Genomic DNA, 23,433 nt, shown 5'->3' on the forward strand with positions numbered 1-23,433 from the left:
AAACAAAAAAACCCCAAACCACCACTCCCCAGATTTTTTTTCTTAGCTTTTTTTGAACTAATGATTAGTTAACAACCACTACCCTAAGGACAATATTTCACTTTTTTGGGGTGAAATATCCAGGGCTTCATACATGCTAGGTAGGTACTCTATCATAGAGCTATACTTCCAGCCACATTTCACTTTTATACTGAGACAGAACAGAGGGTCTAACCAATTTGTCACTACAAACTTTCATTCCCAGACACTGCACCCTCCCCCACCTTAAGGCTATTATTTAAGGATTTATTATATGCCAGGGAAGGCTGGTATTACAGGTATTATCATCTCTATTTGAGGAGTAAAAAATCCAAGATATCAGCTTTGAGGCAAAAATTCAAACTTGGTCTGACTCCAGAGCTCCATATTCTTTTACACTATATATTTTACACCTCTCAACTCAGCAGAAAATAGTGAAAAAGCATTTTGTTTTATTTTATTTTATTTTATATTTAAAATATTTTTTTTACTTGTTGATGGACTTTTTATTTTATTTATATGCAGTGCTGAGAATCAAACCCAGTGCCTTGCACATGCCAGGCAAATGCTCTACCACTGAGCCACAGACCCAACCCTTTTTATTTTGAGACAGGGTCTTGCTAAGTTGCTTAGGGACTCGCTAAATTGTTAACTCTTGCTTTGAACTTGTGATCATCCTGCCTCAGCCTCTGGAGGCACTGGGATTACAGGCGTGTAACCAGAGAAAAAGTGTATTTATTCTTAGGGACCTAGTAATAATCATCTTCAGAGTTTCAAGTATCTGCATCCACAGACTTCATAAATATTCCCATGATTACTTTTCACAAAATTAAACATAAAAGAGGCACTGAGGAAGACTCAGTGGAGAAGCTAGTTAGCATGCCAAGAAAAGATAAGTCACCCAGGTGTGATGGTACATATCTGTAATCCCAGTGACTTGAAAGGACAGGGTAGGAAGATCACAAATTCAAAGCCAGTCTAAGCAATTAGTGAGACTCTGTCTCAAAATAAAATAAAAAGGACTGGGGATGTATCTCAGTGGTAGAGTGCTAGCCTAGCATATGTGAGGCCCTGAGATAAACCCTCATTACTGCATTTATTTATTGATTTATTTTTTAATATTTATTTATTTATTTATTTTATTTATTTTTTTTTTTTAAAGAGAGAGTGAGAGAGGAGAGAGAGAGAGAGAGAGAGAGAGAGAATTTTTAATATTTATTTTTTAGTTCTCGGCAGACACAACATCTTTGTTGGTATGTGGTGCTGAGGATCGAACCTGGGCCCGCACGCATGCCAGGTGAGCACGCTACCGCTTGAGCCACATCCCCAGCCCATCATTACTGCATTAAAAAAAAAAAAAAAAAAAAAGAGCCTAAGAGGTAAAGGATAGAAAGGACTACCTCTGCCTCTTAGAATCTCTCACCATCTCACCTTGTCCAAAGGAATCAATGCTCTTCTTTAAAGTCTCTACATCACAGGTGAATCGGGCTACTCGTCCAAGATCCTCGTCATATTTACGTTCACTAACAAAGTGCTGGAGAAAGGATAAAGAAAAGCCTCCAAGTTAGACAAACATTAAAAAATTGAACTTACAGCTTGCTACACACAGGTGGAACAGAATTATTTTCAATTTTCTTCTTTTTAACTTCTAAGTTTACTAAATGGCTATCATATTACCAGTGCTGAGTGATCAAACAAATCCACTCATTTCACAAGGGCTCAAAGTTTGGGAGTTTTATGAAAAGCTATAGAATGGTGCATGCCTCTAATTCTAGCTACTCAGGAGGCGAGGCAGGAGGATCATACATTTGGGGCCAACATGAACAACTTAGTGAAACCCTGTTTCAAAATAAATAGCTCAAAATGTAGTTCAGTGGTAGAGAGCCCTTAGGTTCAATTCCCAGTATCACTATTAAAAGAAAGAAAGAAATGCTGCATGATGTTCAAAACCCAGCAGGTACAATCAAAAGAAACTTTAGCAAAGGAAAAAGGAGGAAGAATTTATAGTGGAGGACCATCTTTCCACCATTGGGGCTATTTTCCATATTGTTCTATTTAATATAGAAACAGAGGCAGCAAAAATATTCATAAACTACAACAAAAATCCCATTTAGATGGTTTGGTGTTCTTTAAAAGGAACTTCCTTAGGAAACCCACTTCACCTTTTTATAAAATAAGATTTCACAGTTCTAGAAAAAGGAACAATTTCTTGAGACTGAAAATCATTCATGTGAAAAGTCAACTTTGCAAACAAGAAAAGTTTATACTGCAAGTGATTTAATCCTTTTAAGTGGACTGAGCTGAGAAGTAACTAACCCCTTGGGTCAAAAACTATACCATAGAAATTATCTAGAAACATGTCAAGAATAAAGTGCTTCTAGGGATCTATTTCGATTAAAAAAAAATGTCTAAGGTAGCCTAGAATCATTTTTTTTTTCAGATGAAAACAACATGAGAAAGAAAATTAAGGGCCTAGATATAATCTGGAAGAACTGAAAGCCTTATAGCAAAGTAGTCTACTTCTTAACTGAGGGAGGTCTACTCCCACATCCAAAATGCATCAGAATCCTTGGGATGCATCCAGAAACACTGATAGGGAAAGGAGAAAAATTACCTTTGGGCCTTGAAGTCCTAAAGATTTTTGAGTATACTGTGCATTAGGAAAGCATATAAACTTGAACCAAGCTCTCCCACTGAACTACATCCCCAGCCCCACATGAACCTCTTGTAAGAGAACTTCAGAAAAGTAATATCAGTCTGAGATTAATTCTGAAACATATTCTAGGGTTTGTTGAGCCAAAGACATAATGGGAATGACAGAAATAAAATGATCTGGAAATAAGGCATTTAAATTGCACAGCACCCACTTCAGCACACTGAAAATGTGGAGAGAAACAGATCCTTAGTCAGCCTGCAGTAATATTTCTAGCAGCTTTTCAGCCACGTGGGAAGGGGAACAGATGTAGCCAGATTTCTCATCTAATTCCAAAGAGGTTTCCGGTTTCTCATAGATAGTTGAATGAGACTGACTGGCATAAATGTGAGGAAGACATTCTATAAAATTTTGTAATATAGTTTTAGTTAAGAGAGAAATAGTAATTTTAAAATTTGCTTTATCTGGCTATTTCACCCTAGTTGTTTTTTTTTCTTTTTCTTTTTTTGGGGGGGCTACTGGGGACTCAGGGGCATTCAACCACTAAGCCACATCCCCAGCCTTTTTTGTATTTTATTTAGAAATAGTCTCTCATTGAGTTGCTTTTAGCACCTCACTTTTGCTGAGACTGGCTTTGAACTTGAAATCCTCCTGCCTTAGCCTCCAGAGCTGCTGGGATTACAGGCGTGGGTCACCATGCCCAGCTCACCCTAGTTGATTTTCTAAGGGAAAGGAGTGAGAACAGTCACATTCTATAAGTTTGTGTGAATCACTGGATCGAAATGATAACAAGGATTCCTAAAAGGTCCTAGATGATCTTCCACCTATACTTTTATTTTATAAAGGCTGTTGCAAGCCTCTGTAGCAAGTATTTCTCTCAAAAATGGCAATGAAGCTTATGTGTTCACAAACAGTGGTGGCTATGGGCTCAGGAGTAGAAAAGGCCAACTCTCCTTATTCATACAGCTAGCCACTTATAAACAATTGTGTAGAACACCAGTGTCCACAACTACCCATGAATATTCCAACTTCTCCTGGGCTCACATGCTTAGTCACAGAAATACTGTTCTTTATATAAGAATTTAAAAGGCATGAATATTGAACCTCAGTAATCTTTATAGATCACAGTATAATCAGCATCTCAAATTATCAAATTTTCTCTATAAAATCATAACTGATCAAGAAAACATTATTTACTAAAGACCTGCTATATGCCAAGGCACTGGGGATATAGCAGTTTCTGCCATTGTAAAGTTCACAGTCTGGTAGGGAAGGCAGATTAATCAAATGCACATAAAGATGTAACTGCACAGAGGGATAGCGCAGTCAGGGGAGCCAGGAAGGATGAGTAGGTTAAGAATGACCTGTGTGCTCAGAGGGAACAGAAGAATGTTTTGGATACATGGAAAACATGCAGTGGTTTTCTAGCAGGAGGGAGCAGGAAGAATTGTGGAAAGAACTAAATAGTACAGCTGGAGTACAAAAGATAAGGGCCTGTTGTAAAGTAAGGACGGTGGGAGAGCCAGCCCATGCAGAACCCTGTACACTACGTGGAAGATTGTTGTATTTATCCTAAAGCTACTGGAGAGTCTAAAGCAGACTACTATTTTTTTTTTGAGGAATAGATAGGAAGGCAGGGCAGAGGGGGCAGAGGTAAAATGGATGGAGAATCAGGTAAGAAGGTATTATAGAAGTACAAGCAACAAAAGATAGCTTGATCATGTTGGTGGTAGAGATGAAGAGAAAAGGTCAGATCTTAGATTCAGTAAAAGGTAAAATGGCTGGGCGCAGTGGTGCACACCCATAATCCCAGAGGCTTAGAAGGCTGAGTCAGGAGGATTGTGAGTTCAAAGCCAGCCTCAGCAAAAGTGAGGTGCTAAGCAACTCAGTGAGACCCTGTCTCTAAATACAAAAGGGCTGGGGATTTGGCTCAGTGGTCGAGTGGACCTGAGTTCAATCCCCAGTACACCCCTACTCCTCCACCCCCCTTAAAAAAAAGAGGTAAAATGGACAAGGTCTACTGACAGAGTTAACTTGAGAAATGGCAAAATTTCCTAAGGTTTCCAGCTTGGACAACTGGATGGGTGATAGTACCATTTACAAAGAAAGAGAACCTGGAAGAGGGCCAGGTATGGAAAGGGAAGATCATACATTTGATATATTTGATATAACCATGAATTATGGAGATTTGCTACTTTTGCCTCCTGAGGGTAAGAAGAAAGGCAGAGAGGAGAATAAGTTTTACTTTGATATCGGCTCTGAGCTCGACCAATTGCTCCTCTGACATTCGCAAAGCCACATCAGTCATCTTCTTTAGAAGTTCAGCTTTCTTTTGTCGGCTAAGCAAAATTTCCACTGCAGAGGAAAAAAGTATGAATCTCAGATTGCTGCTAAATAGGATAAAGAAGAACTAGAAATATAAGCCATTCAATATACGTATTTGGACAGCCAAGAGCTTAGCTTTTTCCATCCAGCAAAAGAAAATACTAACGGTCCAGTTTCTACCTTCTGGGAGGGTCTTGAAAGTAGTTAAAAGATAAACATTTTTTTATGAATCACAAAGATTCATAAATCATTTGTCCTTTCTCAGTAAAATAAATTATTAAGCATATAAATTAAGATAAATACATATACCTGGTAAAAAAATTAATCTAGAATAAATGGGTATTCAATGAAAAATAAAATATCCCTCCTATTTCTGATTTTGTAGTCCCCTCCCTAGAGGGAAATATTATAACAATTTCTTATGCATTATTTCCAAATATTGTCTATGTATAAATAACACCTTTCTTCTCCCCACTACTCAAAAATGGCAGTCTATCATCACACCATCCTCCCTTTACCTTAGTCAGCCTTACTTAATATATCTTGATATTCATTCTCTATTCATATATCTGTATCATCTTCATTCAGTAATACAATGTGAATATACCACAATTATTTACCATGTTCTCTAATGATGAATAGTCAGGTTGTTACTATACCCCTTTAAAAAAGACCTTCTTTGGTATTTTAATATGTTCCCTGATTCAGAACTCAGATGTGGTCATGGCAAATAATAGATGATTTAAAAAAAAAAAAAAAAAAACCTCAAGCTGGAGATAAAGCATAGTGGTACAGAAATTGCCTAGCATGCATGAGGCCCTTGTTTCAACCCCTAGCAGTGCAAAAACAAAAACCAAACGAATGAAACAAAACAAAACACCTCCCATGCACAATGGGCCAGGGCCAAGAAATCCTTCCAGGAGGCAGAACTAGGAACTGTCAGATAAACTACCTAAGGAACCTGACCATATTCCTACCCAGCAATATTTGATCATTTGCTTTGCAAGTGAGAATTTTTAAAAATATTTTTTATAGATGGATACAATACCTTTATTCTATTTATTTATGTTTATATAGTGCTGAGGATTGAACTCAGGGCCTCACTCATGCTAGGCAAGTGCCGTACCACTAAGCTACAACTCTAGCTCTCAAGTGAGAATTTTTACCATAAATTATCCTCTTCTCTTGTCTACCGATGTAATTCTAGAGGAGGGAGTATTTAAAAATTGAATTTATGGGACCTGACCACAACATGCCACGTCCAGACCTTATGGAAGACCTAACATTACTCAAAAGACCTGGCTTTCAACTGAATATACAAACTAGATGAGACTCTGGAGGTGCTGCAATTGAGAAGAAGGTGGGTATGTTCTCACTTTAGAAAAAAGAAGGACATTAGGTAGCTGAAGGGGAAGACCATGGCAAATACTTAGTTGACTGGATTATCCCATTCTCCTTTTCTTCCTATCGTAAGTCCAATGATGTTGGGCACTGATGTACTTAGGAAACACTTATCAGAAAGCTTTGCTACAGATGAGATGGTCATGCACTATATAGTTTTAACAGAACCACAGGGCAGAGTTTACAAGAAAGGTCTTTAAAGAAATCTTCTAGCATGTCACATTTTGCCCCTCCTTGACTGAAGTCTTAGGAGTTATGTTTCGATCAAAAACATACTCTAAGGATGCTAAGTAGGATAGAGAAACCTGGGTTCCTAATGTCATCTTGGAGATGCCTTGTCAGTTCTTGACTGGCTATCTCTTATCTTCTCAATTCATGACAGAAAAATAAATTCACATTTATTAAAGTCACTCGATTGCATGTTGTTAAACTCAATCCCTAACTGATTCAAGGAATCCCATACCCTACTGAGAAATTAGCTAAATTTATGGTAGAAAAAGCAGAAATTTTCAAAGAGCACCACCAGGTATTATTTAAAGCTGAAGGTCTTTAGCAGGTTTACTTAGCCCAACTGCCTCATACATGCCACACATAGGTTGCCCATACCCATGTCGGGTTACTATCAGTAAGGACATACTTTCCCAATAAGTTAGGAACATGCTTGCAAGTTTCTTAACACCAAGGCCTAACAGCTACAAATGATTTATTGGTCTAGCTCCCAAGATAAAATCTATTTGCCATTCTTATCAACTTCAGTTTCTCTTAGCTATCTATAGCTTTCTCAGATTTTATTACACAATTGTAAAGGGCAAAATGAAGAATGTCTTGAGTAAAGATTTCTACACATATAAGATAACTTAGAGGGACTGGGGTTGTGGCTCAGTGGTCAAGCGCTTGCCTAGCACATGTGAGGCACTGGGCTTGATCCTCAGCACCACATAAAAAATAAATAAAATAAAGGTATTTTGTTCATCTACAACTAAAAAAAATAAAATAAAAAATAAAATAAAAATTCAAAAAAGATAACTTAGAGAACTTAATTATATGAGGCTGTGCCGCAGTCTGGCTGGGCACAAAATCACGAGCCACTCACAGCCTTGTAGATTCAAACAGCAATTCTTTATTCCCGAACTCTCACCGGCACTCTACATGCACGTTCTGGCGAAAATACACACACTCCACCAGGCTCTGTGTCCCAAATACCCTCTGAATCCCGAGAGAACTCAACGGGAACTCAAGGAGCAGGCACCTGAGGCAGCAGGATACACCCTATTCCCAGCAGGATCCACCTTAAACCTGGAACCACCCTAAACCCAGATCCGCCCTGGTCCTTGAGCAGGGTCACCTTTCTCAAACATTCATGCAATGTCACTGCAAATGACCTGGGTCCAAGGCAAGCCCATTTCCACAATGGAGAGTCCTCCCTCTAAGCAACATTGGGTAGGCTGACAAAGAAATTGCCATGCGTCATTCCTACTTGGCTATGGCTCTCAGCAAGGCTGGACAAGTCACATTTCTCCCAAAGAATAAGTTTCCTCATTCATGAAATGAAAACAAAAACATCCTTCCTTGAAAGGTTGATGTGGAGATCATATATGAACATGTGTGAAAAAAATCCTCTGAATTAAGAGTTTATTTAATAAAACTTTAGCATGTAAAGAAATACCTTCTTGATAGTATTGGTAATGGAGTTATTACATTGTGTCCCTGAGGAACAGCATTTTTAGGGAGAAAGGAGATAAAGACATTCAGATTGATAAAGTTAGGTAAAATTCCATAGCTCTGAATTTGACAAAATAAGATTGGCATGAGTTGACAATTGGTTGAAGTTGGGCAATGGGGGTTTATTATATTAGCCTCTATATTTGAAATAACTGAAAGTTTCCAAAAAGGACATGTATTTAAAAGGACATACTTATCAAGAGCAAGGACTATGACTTATTAGTTTTAGTTTCTCCAAATCTTCATCTTCAAAAACAATATTCAGATGTGAGACTGAAACTGTCAAATTAAGAAATTTCAAGATGTACTGCTCAGTGTAAATGCAATCTTACCTCTGACAAACAGTAGGCAGCATCTCTGCCACATTCTCTACCTTCACCTTAAAATGGACCAAATTGAACTTGGCTCAATGCTTCCAAGCTGCCTTCTCTGTTCATAACCATAGGCACAAATGATATAGCTGTAGTCCACCATCTCAACCCAGCCTAGTATTTCTACTTACCAGTTTGATGAGGGTGGGTCTTAAAAGAAACAATGTTTCTAATTATAAATATAGCATTTGATTTATGAAGGTAAAACTCACCACTGAAAAGACCCAAGCCAATGCTACTGTCCAAGTTGTAGTTGGCATTTCTTCTTTTCATATACCTATATGTTTTCAACCTAACACTTGACAGAAATGACTGAAAAACAGATATCTGATTCTTCCATTAAAAAAAAAACTCATAGATTATCCAAGCTTGAATATTCCTCCAGAATCTATTTATATAAGGAATCCTAGTCATGGGTATCTTTAATTCTCAATTCATTGCCTTTCCTTTACTCACTGATTAGAAACATTGAGTGAAAAATGTTGTACAAACTGAGAAAACAAAGTTCTGAGACAGGCAATGACAGGAGCTCATATACTCAATTGTATGCAATTTGGTAAAGTCTCTGATTATAAGAATTTTTTCCAAATAGAAAAATATTCCAGTGGAATTACTTAATCACTGGAGGTAAAAACAAAATAAAACAAAACCCAGGCACCTTCTAGATACTTTATTTTCCTAAGAATTATTCTTTGATGGCAGATAACAGGATGAAATCTCTGAACTCCACACTGAAAATATTAAAATTTAAAAATATTTTAAAATTTACTCTTGAAAAGTTATCTTGAAAGGATTTATATGCTAGTGCAGCATAGCAACTCAAGAATGATTAAATATTTAAGCTCTTTTTTAAAAAAGTATTTTTAATTGTAGATGGACACAATACCTTTATTTATTTTTATGTGATGCTGAGGATCAAACCCAGCATCTCATACATGCTAGGTAAGTGCTCTATCACTGAGGTACAACTCCAGCCCAATATATAAGCTCTTATTGTGGCATTCATATCAAGCTTTTATTATGAGGGCTGGGAAGCAAGAAACTACTACCTGTGTGGGTAACAGCTTTAATTAAAGATTAATCATCTTACTTGCTTCAGCTTTCACTTTGTCCATTTCAGCAAGCAATGCCACTTCTCGATCCATTAAACTAGGAAAAGAACAAAGAAAAAAAAAGGTTTGATCAGAAACTCACAAATATAGCACATCATTAACAGCAGAGACAGGCTGCTGAGTTTGTTCACTAAAAGCTACAAATTAATGCTATATGGACCACATGACAATTCTGACGTCTTACTTTCAACAAATAATATTCTTAAGGATTTCCAATGAAATAAATAGACCCAATTCCCTTTTATATCTATATATTACAGTACACCAGTTGCTAGAAGTACAAGTTGAGGACCAGTAGATGGCAGTAACAAACTATAAAAACATTTCTTTGTAAATTGTACTAAACCAAGTCCTTCTGGAAATTACTATTTCCACATATGCACTCACATATTTACTTATATTTTGGTCTACAAAATTTTAAAGCTTTGCTTTTAATAATTTTAACCATATAATATCTCTTCTAGGGCACAGGAAATTTATGATTAAGATTTGCAAATTAAAACAGCTAAACACAGTTTACCAAGTTCACTGACACTTTTAGTCCTTAAGGTGCTGAACAGGCAAAGCTGATTTCTGATACACATTTTCTTTTTCTTTCTTTCTCTCTCTCTCTCTCTTTTTTTTTTTTTTTTTCAAGCAGTACTAGGGCCTGAGCCCAGGAGCACCTTTCCACTGAGGTACAGCCCCAGTCCTTTTCATTTTTTTTTATTTTAAGACAGGCTCTTCCTAAGTTGCCAAGGCTGGCCTTAACCTTGTGATCCTCTTGCCTCAGCCTTTTCAGCTGCTGGGATTCCAGGTGTGCATCACTGTGCTCAGCAGATTTCTGATAAACATTTAATAGTAGTCTGGAAAGGACAGAATTAAATGTTCTGGTAGGCTTTTAAATAAAATGGGCAATTAGAACTTTGCAGTGAAAATGTAAATGGTTTGTAGGTACTTAAAGATTTTCTATGTTCTTACAAAAAAGCCCACCATGTATAAGGAGATAGTAGGTAACATTAATATCCAATCTCTGGATACAAATAATTTTCCATAATAATTTTGCTTAAGTGGTAGGAGGAAAAACTCTAAAATTTTATTATCTATACAAATGTGAAAGAGTTCAACTTTAAGTCTTAGAATCTGGTGTTCATTTTGATTTATTCTTCTGAATAGAAATATGTTAATAAAAATTCCATCCATTTTTGGTTGTAAAAACAATCAAACATATACACACATCAATTCAATTTAGCTCAATATGTAGGTAAGTTAGCACAAAGTAGTTAATACAGAGACTACGTATGAGACATACAAAAAATGTATAAGGCAGGATAATTTCCTCAGGGAGCAAAATTCTTCATAGAGAAATGCCAGAGAACACAGGTTTGATAATCATTATGTATGATGTTAATAAACAAACTTGTAACTAAACAGATTTGGTTCGCATATTAATCCAAAAGCACCAGATTACAGACAAGATACAACTACTGTGGGATAGCCATACTTTGCTAAGAAAGCATTTCCCAAACCTTGGCAATATTTTGCTCCAAGAATTCTAGCAGCATTTGGAATACCTAAAAAGCAAAACAAAAGCACAACTGAGATAGGATATGCCAGGCCTTCAGTTTGACATTATCTCTCTTCTGTTGCCAAATCACCTTAAGATGGAGACACTGTCCACCATAAGACAAAATTATTGTCTCTGACAAAGTTTATAAAATATATATGTATATATATTTTGGTACCAGGAACTGAACTCAGAGGCGTTTAACCTCTGAGCCAAATCCCCAGCCCTTTTTTGTATTTTATTTAGAGACAGGGTCTCACTGAGTTGCTTAGTGCCTCACTAAGTTGCTGAGGCTGGCTTTGAACTCATGATCTTCCTGCCTCAGCCTCCCAAGCCACTGGGATTACTAAAGGCATGTGCTACTGCGCCTGGTTTGTAAAATATTTATTTACTTATTTATTTTTTGGTACCGGGAATTGAACTCAGGGCCTCTCCAAACAATGAGCCACATCCCCAGCCCTATTTTGTATTTTTATTTAGAGACAGGGTCTCACTGAGTTGCTAAACATCTCATCATTGCAGAGGCTGGCTTTGAACTTGCCATCCTCCTGCCTTAGCTGGGATTATAGGTATGCATTACTGTGCTTGATGTAAAATATTTATTAAGTGACTTCAGCAAATGAGTTTTTTGTACCTTACAATCTTTATTATGAAAGGCAGAACATCACATGATACTTTTTGAAAGGAATTTAAGTTTTAATCAATACAATCATACTTTTTTGTGTATGTGGCAATATCAGTTCATACATTTTGATAGCATTTTTTCCCCCTGTAAGAATGATTAGTGACCATTTTAAAGTTTTGTTTCTTGACTAACTGGTGATCAAAAGAAATTTACAGGGTAGTACTATGTACATTCTATTTTAATATAATTTATTTATTATACTGGGGAATGTACCCAGGGGCACTTCACCATTGAGCTACAAACTCAGTCCTTTTTATTTTTTTTATTTTGAGACAGGATCTTACTAATGTGCAATCACCCTGCCTCAGCCTCCTAAGTTGCTGGGATTACAGGCATGTGCCACCATCCCTGACAAAGGAGACAAATTTTATTAATAAGAAGAGTAAAACTTAGGGTATAGAGATAACTAAGTCACTAATAAGAACAGATTTTATGTTTTATATATTGTAAAGTTTCTGATTTTACCTTCCAAAGCTATGGGTCAGCTTTTATTTGGCATCAAAGTGAAAGGAGTCATCCATATCACTTCTCTTGTGTCCTGTAAGGGGTAATGTAATCTTACTGCTGCAAATCTGTTACAACTCTTTGCTTATCTTTCATACTGTAACCAACTTTCTAAGTGACATTAACTCCAAGCTCTGGTTTGGTGCCAAATGGAGTCAGCTCACCTGTCAATTATGGCTTGAAGTAGCAACTACAAGGAACATTGACATAAGGAGTTAAAAAAAAAAAAATCAGCCAGAGAGAAGGGCTTCCCATCAGCAGGAAAGGACAGGTAATCTCTTTCCTCAAGTTAAATTGACCTGGTTGTTATGCTTGCTAATCAATACTAAATACACAGGTCTCAGGCAGGAAACCATTTCATTTGTCATTTACCCAGGTGGCTGGGTTCCAACTCAGCAGGAACTCACAAATCTCTCTCCCGGAACTGTGTTTCCTGGTTCAGGCTTGTTCTGAATGGAATCAGATCCTATAGCTAAGTAATCAGTAAACTGAACTGGTCCATAGGCCTATCAAGGTAAAGTTTTGATTATCTACACTTAGTTCTTTATTTTCCAAATACACCTACAGTATCTGATTCAACAAGAATCCAGTATAATGCACATGGCGCTCCCTTCCAGAAGTTCAGAAAGAGGATAAATTAATTACCTAGTAAAATTTCCAGAAGTTAGAGCTTAATTTAAGGAGAGTTTTGGAGAACTGGTTGGATTAAGATAAATACAGAGATATAGAACATATCAAGCCAGAAAACTAATACATGGAAGAGGAAAGGTGAATGTTAAGTAAAACAAAAGGGCCAGGTGCATGGCACATGCCTGTAATCCCAGCATCTTGGGAGTCTGAGGTAGGAGGATTCCAAATTCAAGGCCAGCCTGGGCTAACCTCAAAAATAAAATATAAACAACTGCAGATGTAGTTCAGTAGTAAAGTGCCCCTAGATTCAATGCCTAATACTGGGGGGAGGGGGGAGCACAGAAAGACAAATAGAAGACATGACACTGAGCTTCTAAATATAAAACCTGAAAGGCAAAACTCAGGGTTCAGGACTAGGCATGAGTAGACTATTAGACAAATTATCCTAAAAAGTACCTTTAATTTATGATGATTTAACATTTTGGAGGTTGATTTCATCTTCATTTTTCACTCTTTCAATTCCAGACACCAGAAAGACCAAGGGGACCCCCATTCTTCCTTTCTTGTTTGCTATATGGTACATAGCAACTAGACCAAGTCTATGAACACAGACATGGTTATGCATGGCCTATGTTCTGTAGAATATTCATTCTTATAATACCTTAATATGTTTTCTGTCAGGGAAACCAGGTTTGGTAGTTAAAGTATTTTCAAACCTCTTTAACTACCAAACCTGGTTTCCCTGACAGAAAACATATTAAGGTATTATAAGAATGACTATTCTACAGAACATAGTTTGAAAAACACAAAATGAAAAGCAAATCAATGATTAATAATAGGTCATAGAAGAGATTGTTGGGCTAAGGTGCATCATGAAGGATGAAAGGAGGTAAGAAAACAAAGAGCTTTTCTACTTTATAATTTTGTTTGAATATCAGGTCATTTGTTACACTACCAGTTTAAAAGACAGACCTTAAAGTAAGAGTGCATGATTTACTCTATAATTATTTGTCTCTTTCCAAACAATATTAACTTCAGGCCCATTTCTAGAGCATATTGTGTTCAAAAGGACAAAGCAAAAAGGCAAATATACTATAAGACTTTTATAATCCTCTCCCTACTATGTGGAATAGTCGAGGATTAAAGACCCTAGTAAGTAGCTAACCATTTTTACAAATGATCATTCTTTTATGTCAATTCCCTCTCTCTCTCTTTTAATAGTGCTGAGTACTGGGGATTGAACCCAGGGGAACTCTATTACTGAGCTACATCACCAGTCCTTTTAATTTTTTATTTGGAAACAGGGTCTCACTAAACTGTTGAGGTTGGCCTTGAACTCATTCTCCCAAATTGCTGGGATTACAGGCATGTGCCACTCACTGTGCCTGGACTGTGCTAATAATATAAAATGCAACTTAACTTACCAGCTCTGCAATTCAGCAAAAGCTTGTTTCATTTTCTTAATGGAAGCATCCATTTCTTCTTTAACTACAACTCGATACCGTGCAAGAGATACTGTGCAGCGCTGGAGGTCTTTTACAGATTTTTCAATATTGGAACCTGAGGGAAAAAACCCAAAGAATATTTTTAAAAAGAACATAAGTTAATTTAAAAGTTGAATCTGAGCACCTAAGGCAAATGTCATGGAGAAGAATAATGTTTCCTAAATGATTACCCTCCCAACAACACAGAATAATACAGAAGATAAAATGATATTTCATAATTTTTGAAAAAATAAGTATTCTGGTTAAGATAAAGTAATAAGAACTGGATTTATCCTCCAATCCTAAAAAGTTATCATTCACAGACACAATATATGAAACAGTGGTTTTCAGACAATGAAAAACAGGTAGTACTTTCTCCCTGAAAAAGTGGAGATGAATTAAGTAGGGACTATGGTGCCCCAATATACCAACTTGAGAATTCCTAGGTTACAGTGCAGTGAGCAGAAATCCTAAACACACTGGAACTGAGAGGACAATTCTGAATTGAGAATTTAGGGAAACCAAGGTGGCTAGAATTCTAGGATACAGTCCTGGAGAGATCCACACAAAAGTCAGTGAGCTGAACAGCGATCTACAGAGAACTCTGAATATTAATCAGTGCATAGGTGTGAGGAAATTACCAAGACAAGGAAGACGACCACTGCAAAGAAGCAGGCTGATAATTCCCAGAACTCATGCAGGCCAGGAATGGTTTGTGTCACACTAGCCAGAGTGGAAAAAATCTCACAATTTATAGGGGACCAGGTAGAATACTTAGAAGGGTATTGCCCCAGTAATGAAGCAAAATTAGCTATAAACTAGAAGCTGCTGCTTGCTCTAAGTCCATCCCATCTAACAAAATTTAAAAGCAAACCTCAAACTGTTTTTCACAAAACTGAGTCCCTTAACAAATCACAAGGATGTGTGGTGGTATATATCTCTAATCCCAGCACTTTGGGAGGCTGAAGCAGGAGAATCACAAAATTCAAGGCCAGCCTCAGCAACTTAGTGAGGCCCTATCTCAAAAATTAAATAAAAAAACCAGAAAGGGCTGGGGATGTAGCTTAGTGGCAAAGTGACCCTAGGTTCAATCCCCAGTACCAAAATTAATAAAGCAGAATATGCAATAACTGGCATCTGATAAAAATGATCAGTTATATAAATAAGATATAAAAATAGAAAAATACAAACAAGAAAAAAGAAGTATAGAAAAATATGACCCATAATGAAAAGAAAAATAAAACAGAAGACAGAATAATACAGAAGTTAGACTGAGGTAGAAAAGAACATCAAACAGCTTTTAAAATCTTTTATAATCTTATACCATACATTCAAGAAGGTAGAGGACAGCATAGCATGATAATCAGCGATACAAAAGTTTTTATTTGGTTTTGCTAAATTGCCGAGGCTGGCCTTAAACTTGGGATCCTCCTGCCTCAGTCTCCCGAGTAGCTAGAATTACAGGCATGTGCCATTGTGGCTGACTTATTTATTTTGAGACAGGGTTTCACAAGTTGCCAAGGTTGGCCTTGAACTTGCAATTCTTCTACCTCAGCCTCCCAAGTAGTTGGGATTACAAGAGTATACCACAGTATCAGACTAGAAGATTTAATTTTACAAGACCTCAAGTGAACGTCTGTAGACCAAAAACATAAACAAAAACAAAACAACTTCTGGGATGAAAAACAGACAGGACTGTATTAACAGCAAACTAGAACTACTCAAAACAAAACAAAACTTAGGGAGAAAAGAAAAAAAAAAGCAACCTACTAAATAAGTACCAAATTTTCAAAACTTCTCAGATGACAGGATTAATAGAAAAATTTACCATATGAAAATTACAAAATTTAAAAAGTTCTCTTTCTATAGTATAATTTGAAGCATTACATGTGGGTGTTATGGATTAGATCTGGAATGTCCCCTGAAGGCTCTTGAATTGAAAATTTGGTCCTAAACTATGCTCAGCAGCAATGCTCAGAGGTGGGGCCTTTGGGGAAGTGATTATACCATTTGGGTTCTAATCGCATTCATGCATCAATCCATTGATGGAGTCATAGCTGAATGGACTACTGGAATGATATGAAAATTTAGGAGGTGGATCCTACTTAGTCACTTTGGGGGACCCTTGGGACTATCTCTTATCCCCAAGCCCCTGTTTCTGGGCCACCATGAGATAGCGTTTTTGCTCTACCACACTCTTTCTGCCATGATGCTCTGCCTCACCAAAGGCCCATAGCAATGGATCCAGCTGATTATGGAATAAAACCATGAGCAAAAATAAATCTTTCCTCCTCTAAGTTGATTTTCTCAGGTATTTTGTCACAGTGACAAAAATTTGACTAACATAGTGGGCAAGCCCAACTTTGTAGAAAAAGATAAAATATATTTATTTACCTAATATATTTTAGATAGTTTCCAAGAATCCTATTAACCTTTCTATCTGCTGATGTCAAAGTTATTCATATAGCTCATTAAAAGAATCATGGGTCTAAGAAGATTATAATTGTGACAAGACACACATTTGTAACTTCTAAATTAGTTTTTAGAGTCTTGTGTTGCTTAGGCTGGCCCTAAATGCCTAGGTTCAAGTGATCCTCCTGCCTCAGCTTCCTGAGTAGATGGGACTAGGGCTCCCACTATCTTGCCCAATTTAAATTTCTAGATTTAAATTCTTCCTCATTTCATCTTTATTTCTTTTATTTTTTATGTATGTACATATGTATATTGTATGGATTTTTTTTTTTTTTTTTAGAACAAAGGAATGAACCCAGGAGCACTTAACCACTGAGTCACATCCCTAGCCCTTACTATTTTTTAAGACAGGGTCTGGCTAAGTTGCTTAAGGGCCTTGCTAAGTTGCTGAGGCTGGCCTTTTGAATTTGAGATCCTCTTCCTCAGCTTCATAAATCACTGGGATTACAGGCATTCACTACTATGCCCAGTCAACTTGATTTCTTTTAGAATCTACCTAAAAGTTTTTAGCCCTATGCCTATAAACCTCCTTTTTATTTTTGCTTAACTGGATATTCTCAGACTTCTTGTTCTGCAGAAAGTTGAGGGGTACTACAAAGATGAAAAAGGAAAGTATTACTAAGTAAAATTTAGCTCATGTGGAAAAAATGACTCAATAGGAGCTACAAGTTGCAAGTGTCCTTTATATTTGTTTCATATGTTCACTGGAATGGACTACCCTGCTTAGATGTATGAAACTCAGAGGGGCTATTATCTCACTTCTTTAAAAATTACTGGCTGTTTGCTTAATTATTTTTTAAGTTTTTAAGATTTTTTTATTTATATATGACAGTGGAATGCATTACAATTCTTATTACACACATAGAGCACAATTTTTCATATCTCTGGTTGTATACACAGTATATTCACATCAATTCATGTCTTCATACCTGTACTTTGAATAATAATGATCACCACATTCCACCATCATTAATAACCCAATGCCCCCTCCCTTACCCTTCCACCCTCTGCCCTATCTAGAGTTCGTCTATTCCTCCCATGCTCCCTCTCCCTATCCCAGTATGAATCAGCCTTCTTATATCAAAGAAAACATTCAGCATTTGGTTTTGGGGGATTGGCTAACTTCACTTAGCATTATCTTCTCTAACTCTATCCATTTACCTGCAAATGCCATGATTTTATTCTCTTTTATTTCTAAGTAATATTCCATTGTGTATATATGCCATATTTTTAATCCATTCATCTATTGAAGGGCACCTCGGTTTGTCCCACAGTTTAGCTATTGTGAATTGTGCTGCTATTAACATTGATGTGGCTGTGTCCCTGTAGTATGCTGTTTTTAAGTCCTTTGGGTATAGACCAAGGAAAGGGATAGCTGGGTCAAATGGTGATTGTTTATTTAAATTATTATTATTAAAGCAAAGAGCTATGACCAACTAATTCATGCTAAGTACTTCAGAGATAATAATCTTGTTAAAACCCAGAGTCTGTCAGGTATCAGTAAGAGCATGAAGTTGTGAAAGTATTTCTTTGAAATGTCATGTCAGAGATAGAAGAGATTTTTTTTACTTGTTGAGTCAACTAGGAGATAAAATGAAAAAAAAAAAGTGCACAAAAACACTGCAGTAAAGCAAAGAAAGGAAACAGGCTAATGTTAGCTAAGTCATTCTGGCTGTAGAGTTTGGCTATAATTCACAAAAAGGATTCTGTTATTTGAACAACCATATACAGTATCTGAACTACTTTCAGACACTATGTATGTGAAGGTAGGAAGAGTTGGGTAATTAGAGCCTGAAAAAAAGAAAAAGTATTACCGGATGTCCAACCCGCTACCTTTTTTTTTTTTTTCAATACTGAGAATCGAACCTATGATCTTGCACATCCTAGGCAAGTGCTCTACTACTGAGCTGTGTAGCATCCCCAATCCTTTTTCAAAATTTTATTTTAAAACAGGTCTCCCTAAATTGCTCAGGCTGGCCTCAAACTTCTGATCCTCCTGCCTCAGCCTCCCAAATAGTTAAGATTGATGCACTTCTGAAACTTTACCTATGGGAACAAAGGTAATTTGCTCTCTTTAGCCAAAAACAGATGTTTCACTTCTCACAAGTGAACCTTTGATTTACCAAGCTTTTTATTGGTGGAGGAGAGTGGAACGTCCTCCATTCCCAGACTGGAAAACTGAGGTCCTGTGGTGGATCTTGAGAGAGATTTGGTAGCATTCTTGGAATGTTGGGCATTCTGAATAGGGTATACAGCTGAAGACCTGAGTTCAAAGTCAGAGACACCATTCTCCAGTACAGATCCTATCCAAGAAAGAGAGCACAATGTACGGGTACATCAATCAACCAGTCTTAAATACCCAAAGAAAACAGGTAAAAAATGTTTTAGGCAAAACCATACCTCTTTCAAAATCTATGAACAAATCAACTGACAAAATAGAACAAAGAAAATTATCAGTCGAGTGTGGCTATCAGTAGCTTCTGACTTAGTCCTAAGAGATACCCTACATGAAAAAAAAAAAAGCTATAGCCAATCCATTTAGACAGGGAGTGTGTGCCTTATGGTGTCCTAGCTTCCTTGTAGTTTTGGCACTAGAAAATGGAGAGATAGTATCTCCAACTTCTGCTAGCTTCTGAAAGTTGCACTATAGGGGGGAAAAAGTTTTACACTGTTTCAGGGAAAGAATTTAAAAGCTTTAGAAAATAGAGAAAGGGTGGAAATAAGAAATGAGAAGAAAACTAGCTCAGAAAATAAAAATGGAAGTCATTGGCTATCTTTGGTTTGTTTCAGGTCAATGTAGGTACAATATTTTTTCTCTAGGTGTGTGTGTGTTAATCAATAAAAGAACATTTAAAAGCACAGCATAATTCTTTTTTGTTTTTGTTTTTTTTATTTTGAGACAGGGTTGTTGCTGAAACTGACCCTCAAATTTTGTGATCCTCTTGTCTGAGTCTCCCAAGTCATTGTGATTATAAGCCTGTGCCACTGCACCTGTCTAGTACAGTGTAATTCTTATACTGACATTACATTATAAAGCTAGAAGCAGCAAAGCAGGGGGAATTGGATTAACAAAAAGTAATTTTTAAAGAGAAAGATTCCCAGTATCTTTCCAGCTCTCAACAAAATGGTTAACAAAAAAAATGTACAAGATAAGTGCATTTACCATCTATCACTAATCTTTACTAAAAAATAAATGTGGGCCTATAAAAACCAAGTCTAGTTTTCATGAAAGCTAGGATGATCATTAATATTATATATTCCTTACTGTGCTGTGTCTTAGAATAATATTACCATCATCATCATCTCATCCTCATTTTCCTTAAAGTCTACAATTTTTAAAAAGATTTTAAAGTCACCTTCTGCTGTCTCTATGAAAAATCCTATATTTTGGATAAACTCAAACAAAACATTTCAAAGGTACTCCTTTGCTATTAGAAAATTTTATAAGATTGATTCAGAACAGAGTTAAAATATGAGAAAGGTAACAAAATTTTATGTTTCTAGGCCTTTGATAATGACAAAATGTGACCTCCACACAAAAGATAACAAAAACTAAAAAGCAAAAGACCTATCAGATTTAATGATTGTTTTCTCAACCAGGAGATTCCTACATTTTTTAACTGAATGCAACTTTTCAAAAAACGTTAATAAACTCACCTGTTCTATCCAGCGTATCTGGCGAGCCAGACTCTGGATCTTCTAGTTCTCTGGCATCTACTGAAAGTGTCTCCAAACCTTCACTGAGTGAGTCCACAGACTCTGCATCATTGATGGCACCATTGACATGGTAACCATTAATGCCACCTTTTCCTGAGGAAGGCACAGACTGCTCCTCTTGAATGGAAACCGATTTACTGGAATCTGGGATACTGTTACTTGCTTCTGCTGTAGGTTTTGGTTTGCTTTTCTTCTTTTTGTTCTAAGGTTATTGAAGATTTGAAAAACAGAAAAGAAAAGGCAGAGCCCCACCACCACCAGTACAATCCAAAAAGGTAAGAAACTCTAGCTACCTAAAGGCAACCAATGTTACCAATTTTTCCTATGTTCTTCCAGAAATTGAACAAATTTTTGTGTATGTTGAATCACCACATAAAATAATTTTTTCCTATGAAAAATCCTATATTTTGGATAAACTCAAACAAAACATTTCTTTATGGCAAAACCCACCTTAAGCAAAATAAAAAGATAAATTACAAAGTGTGGAAAAAACATGTATGACTTATACTCAAAGAGTTAAATAAATACAGAGCTCTAACAAAAAGCAAAAACAAAATAATAACCCAATTGAAAAAAAAATGGCATAAGCTATAAACATACTAAATGAAGCATAGCCTTAGTCTAATAAGATAAGCTAAAACTATATATTGCAAAATAATTTTTTATCTGTTAGATTAGCAAAGGTCAAAAAATATGATAACACTGTAGGGTTGAATGTATAGAGAAGCAATCACTTTTATATATTATTACTGGGAGCAGCAATACTTGTCCAACTCACAAATGTACATATCTTTTGGCCAGCAATTCTGCCTCTAGGAATTTATAGGTGAGACTAACATGTACAAAATTACATAGACACACCAGGTTATTTACTGCAGAACTATTAATGATAGCTATTAAATTAATAGTTAATTATTACCTTGTTAAAGAACTGGAAACAACCCAAATGTTGGTCTAAAAGGAACTAGTTAAATAAATTATGATACATCCAAATAGCAGGATGACTATATATCCACAAACAACAACAAAAAAGTTCATTATTGAGACATGGAGTAAACTCCAAGATATATTACATGAGAAAAAGGAACAAAGAGGAGAATACATGTTCATATTTGTTTATATGCATAAAAATATACTGGAAGATACATAAGAAATCGATAATACTGTTTGCCTGTGGGGTAGAAAACCAAATGGCTGGAGAACAGGGATGTGATAAAGTTAGTTATGTGCATTAACTTTTGTACATTTGAATTTTTAGTTGACTATATTACCTATGAAAATGGTAAAATTAAAACAAATAAGTCCTTTACTTTTGTTTTGTCAAACCACAGCTCTGCTGACAAAACTTAAGATTCCTAAGGCTAGATGGATATAACTGAATCAATTTCCCCCCAAGTTTTTTTGGTGGTCCTCTCTGGCAGGAGCACATCTGAACTCAAGATACAATTTTCTAAAAGATAATTAACAACCAAGTGATCCACCTGAAGATCACCCATAATGAAACATTATGATATCATGTACCTCCAAGTGCACTGCACTGAGGAAGACATACTGTCCCTATAGTATTATTGCCAATATTATTTAAACTGATAATGAAGAAATAATCTGACACATCTATGGTCTGCATTACTATAGGCTTAGAATTACATTTCCTCACACTTGTTAAAATCATAAAATATTATAAGAGAAAAAGGCTGGAAAATGACTCTAAAGAGGAGTCAGGAAGAGTGATGATTCAAAGTGTGATCCTTGACTGTGCATATCCGTGAATCTTGTGAAAATCTGAGAATGAACTATATGTGATAATAGCACTGATTTAATGTTAATCCTGAGTCTGGACATTGTATTACATAGAGAAATATCTTTATTTTTAGATGATACTTAAGTATTCAGGATTTAAGTAACTCACAAGTGATTCAGTAAAAAATGTAGGTAAAAAAAAAAGATACAATTTTCTTCTCTGCGTAGCTCTTTATGCTCTTAAATATTTTCTCCCATGTAAACTAGCTAAGTTTTCATATTACTGTTCCATGTAAAAAATAACTATATAACCAGTAACTACTTGGAGTCACATCCTATTGGACTAATCCTAATAGTTAACTGGACTGAATTTGGGCATTTGAAATTGCCAAACTAAAGCTATTTTTCTTTTTCTGGATTTTAAGAAATCTGCATGTGTACCTTTCTAGTTATTACATGTCTAATATCACTAAAAATTTAAAACCCTGGGCCAGTAAATTAAGATACTAGTGTTTTCCAGAATACTCATAACTTCTAGGTTGGGTGAAAGCAATGGGAAGAAGTTAAACAAATATGCAAGGCTATAGGCATGAAAAGCTTTAGGACAGTCTGTAATAATATTAGGTACCTCTGGAAAAATTCTTAAGGATCACTGAGACCAGCCTGATTTGGTCAAGACCTGATAGAACTCCTAATGAAGTGATTTAGTCATCACGGTAGCATTTCAAAACTCGAGAATTAACCTAATATAAAAAAAGAACACTCTAAACAGATTTCATAGAGATTAAAATCCATACTTCAAGCATTTCTTTTTTTAAAATATTTTTTAGTTGTAGTTGGACACAGTGCCTTTATTTTTTATTTATTGTTATGTGGTGCTGAGGATCGAACCCAGCGCCTCGCTAGCAAGTGTTAGGCGAGTGCTCTACCGCTGAGCCACAACCCCAGCCTCTCAAGCATTTCTTAAAGGCACTAGATTGAAGGTACAGAGTTATGAGAAAGATTTTGAGAACAGCTGGTATTCCTTGGAGAAGCACTTTGATTTTAAATGGA

The 23,433-nt window shown here is 36.2% G+C and overlaps 1 protein-coding gene across 4 annotated transcripts in view; it reads right to left on the reverse strand.

Annotated features, from left to right (window-relative positions):
* The window catches only part of Spats2 (spermatogenesis associated serine rich 2), a 108,389-nt gene that overhangs the window by 3,332 nt on the left and 81,624 nt on the right, over positions 1 to 23,433 (reverse strand). For all 4 annotated transcript variants that reach the window (XM_026407101.2, XM_077798595.1, XM_077798597.1 and 1 more), the window contains 6 exons: positions 20,581 to 20,842; positions 19,047 to 19,226; positions 14,392 to 14,527; positions 9,581 to 9,639; positions 4,917 to 5,026; positions 1,450 to 1,552 (listed from right to left, as the gene is read on the reverse strand). In XM_026407101.2, the coding sequence (XP_026262886.1) occupies positions 1,450 to 1,552; positions 4,917 to 5,026; positions 9,581 to 9,639; positions 14,392 to 14,527; positions 19,047 to 19,226; positions 20,581 to 20,842 (850 nt within the window). The remainder of the gene's footprint in view (positions 1 to 1,449; positions 1,553 to 4,916; positions 5,027 to 9,580; positions 9,640 to 14,391; positions 14,528 to 19,046; positions 19,227 to 20,580; positions 20,843 to 23,433) is intronic.

This window comes from Urocitellus parryii, chromosome 5 (assembly GCF_045843805.1).
Source record: "Urocitellus parryii isolate mUroPar1 chromosome 5, mUroPar1.hap1, whole genome shotgun sequence".
Lineage (NCBI taxonomy): Eukaryota > Metazoa > Chordata > Mammalia > Rodentia > Sciuridae > Urocitellus > Urocitellus parryii.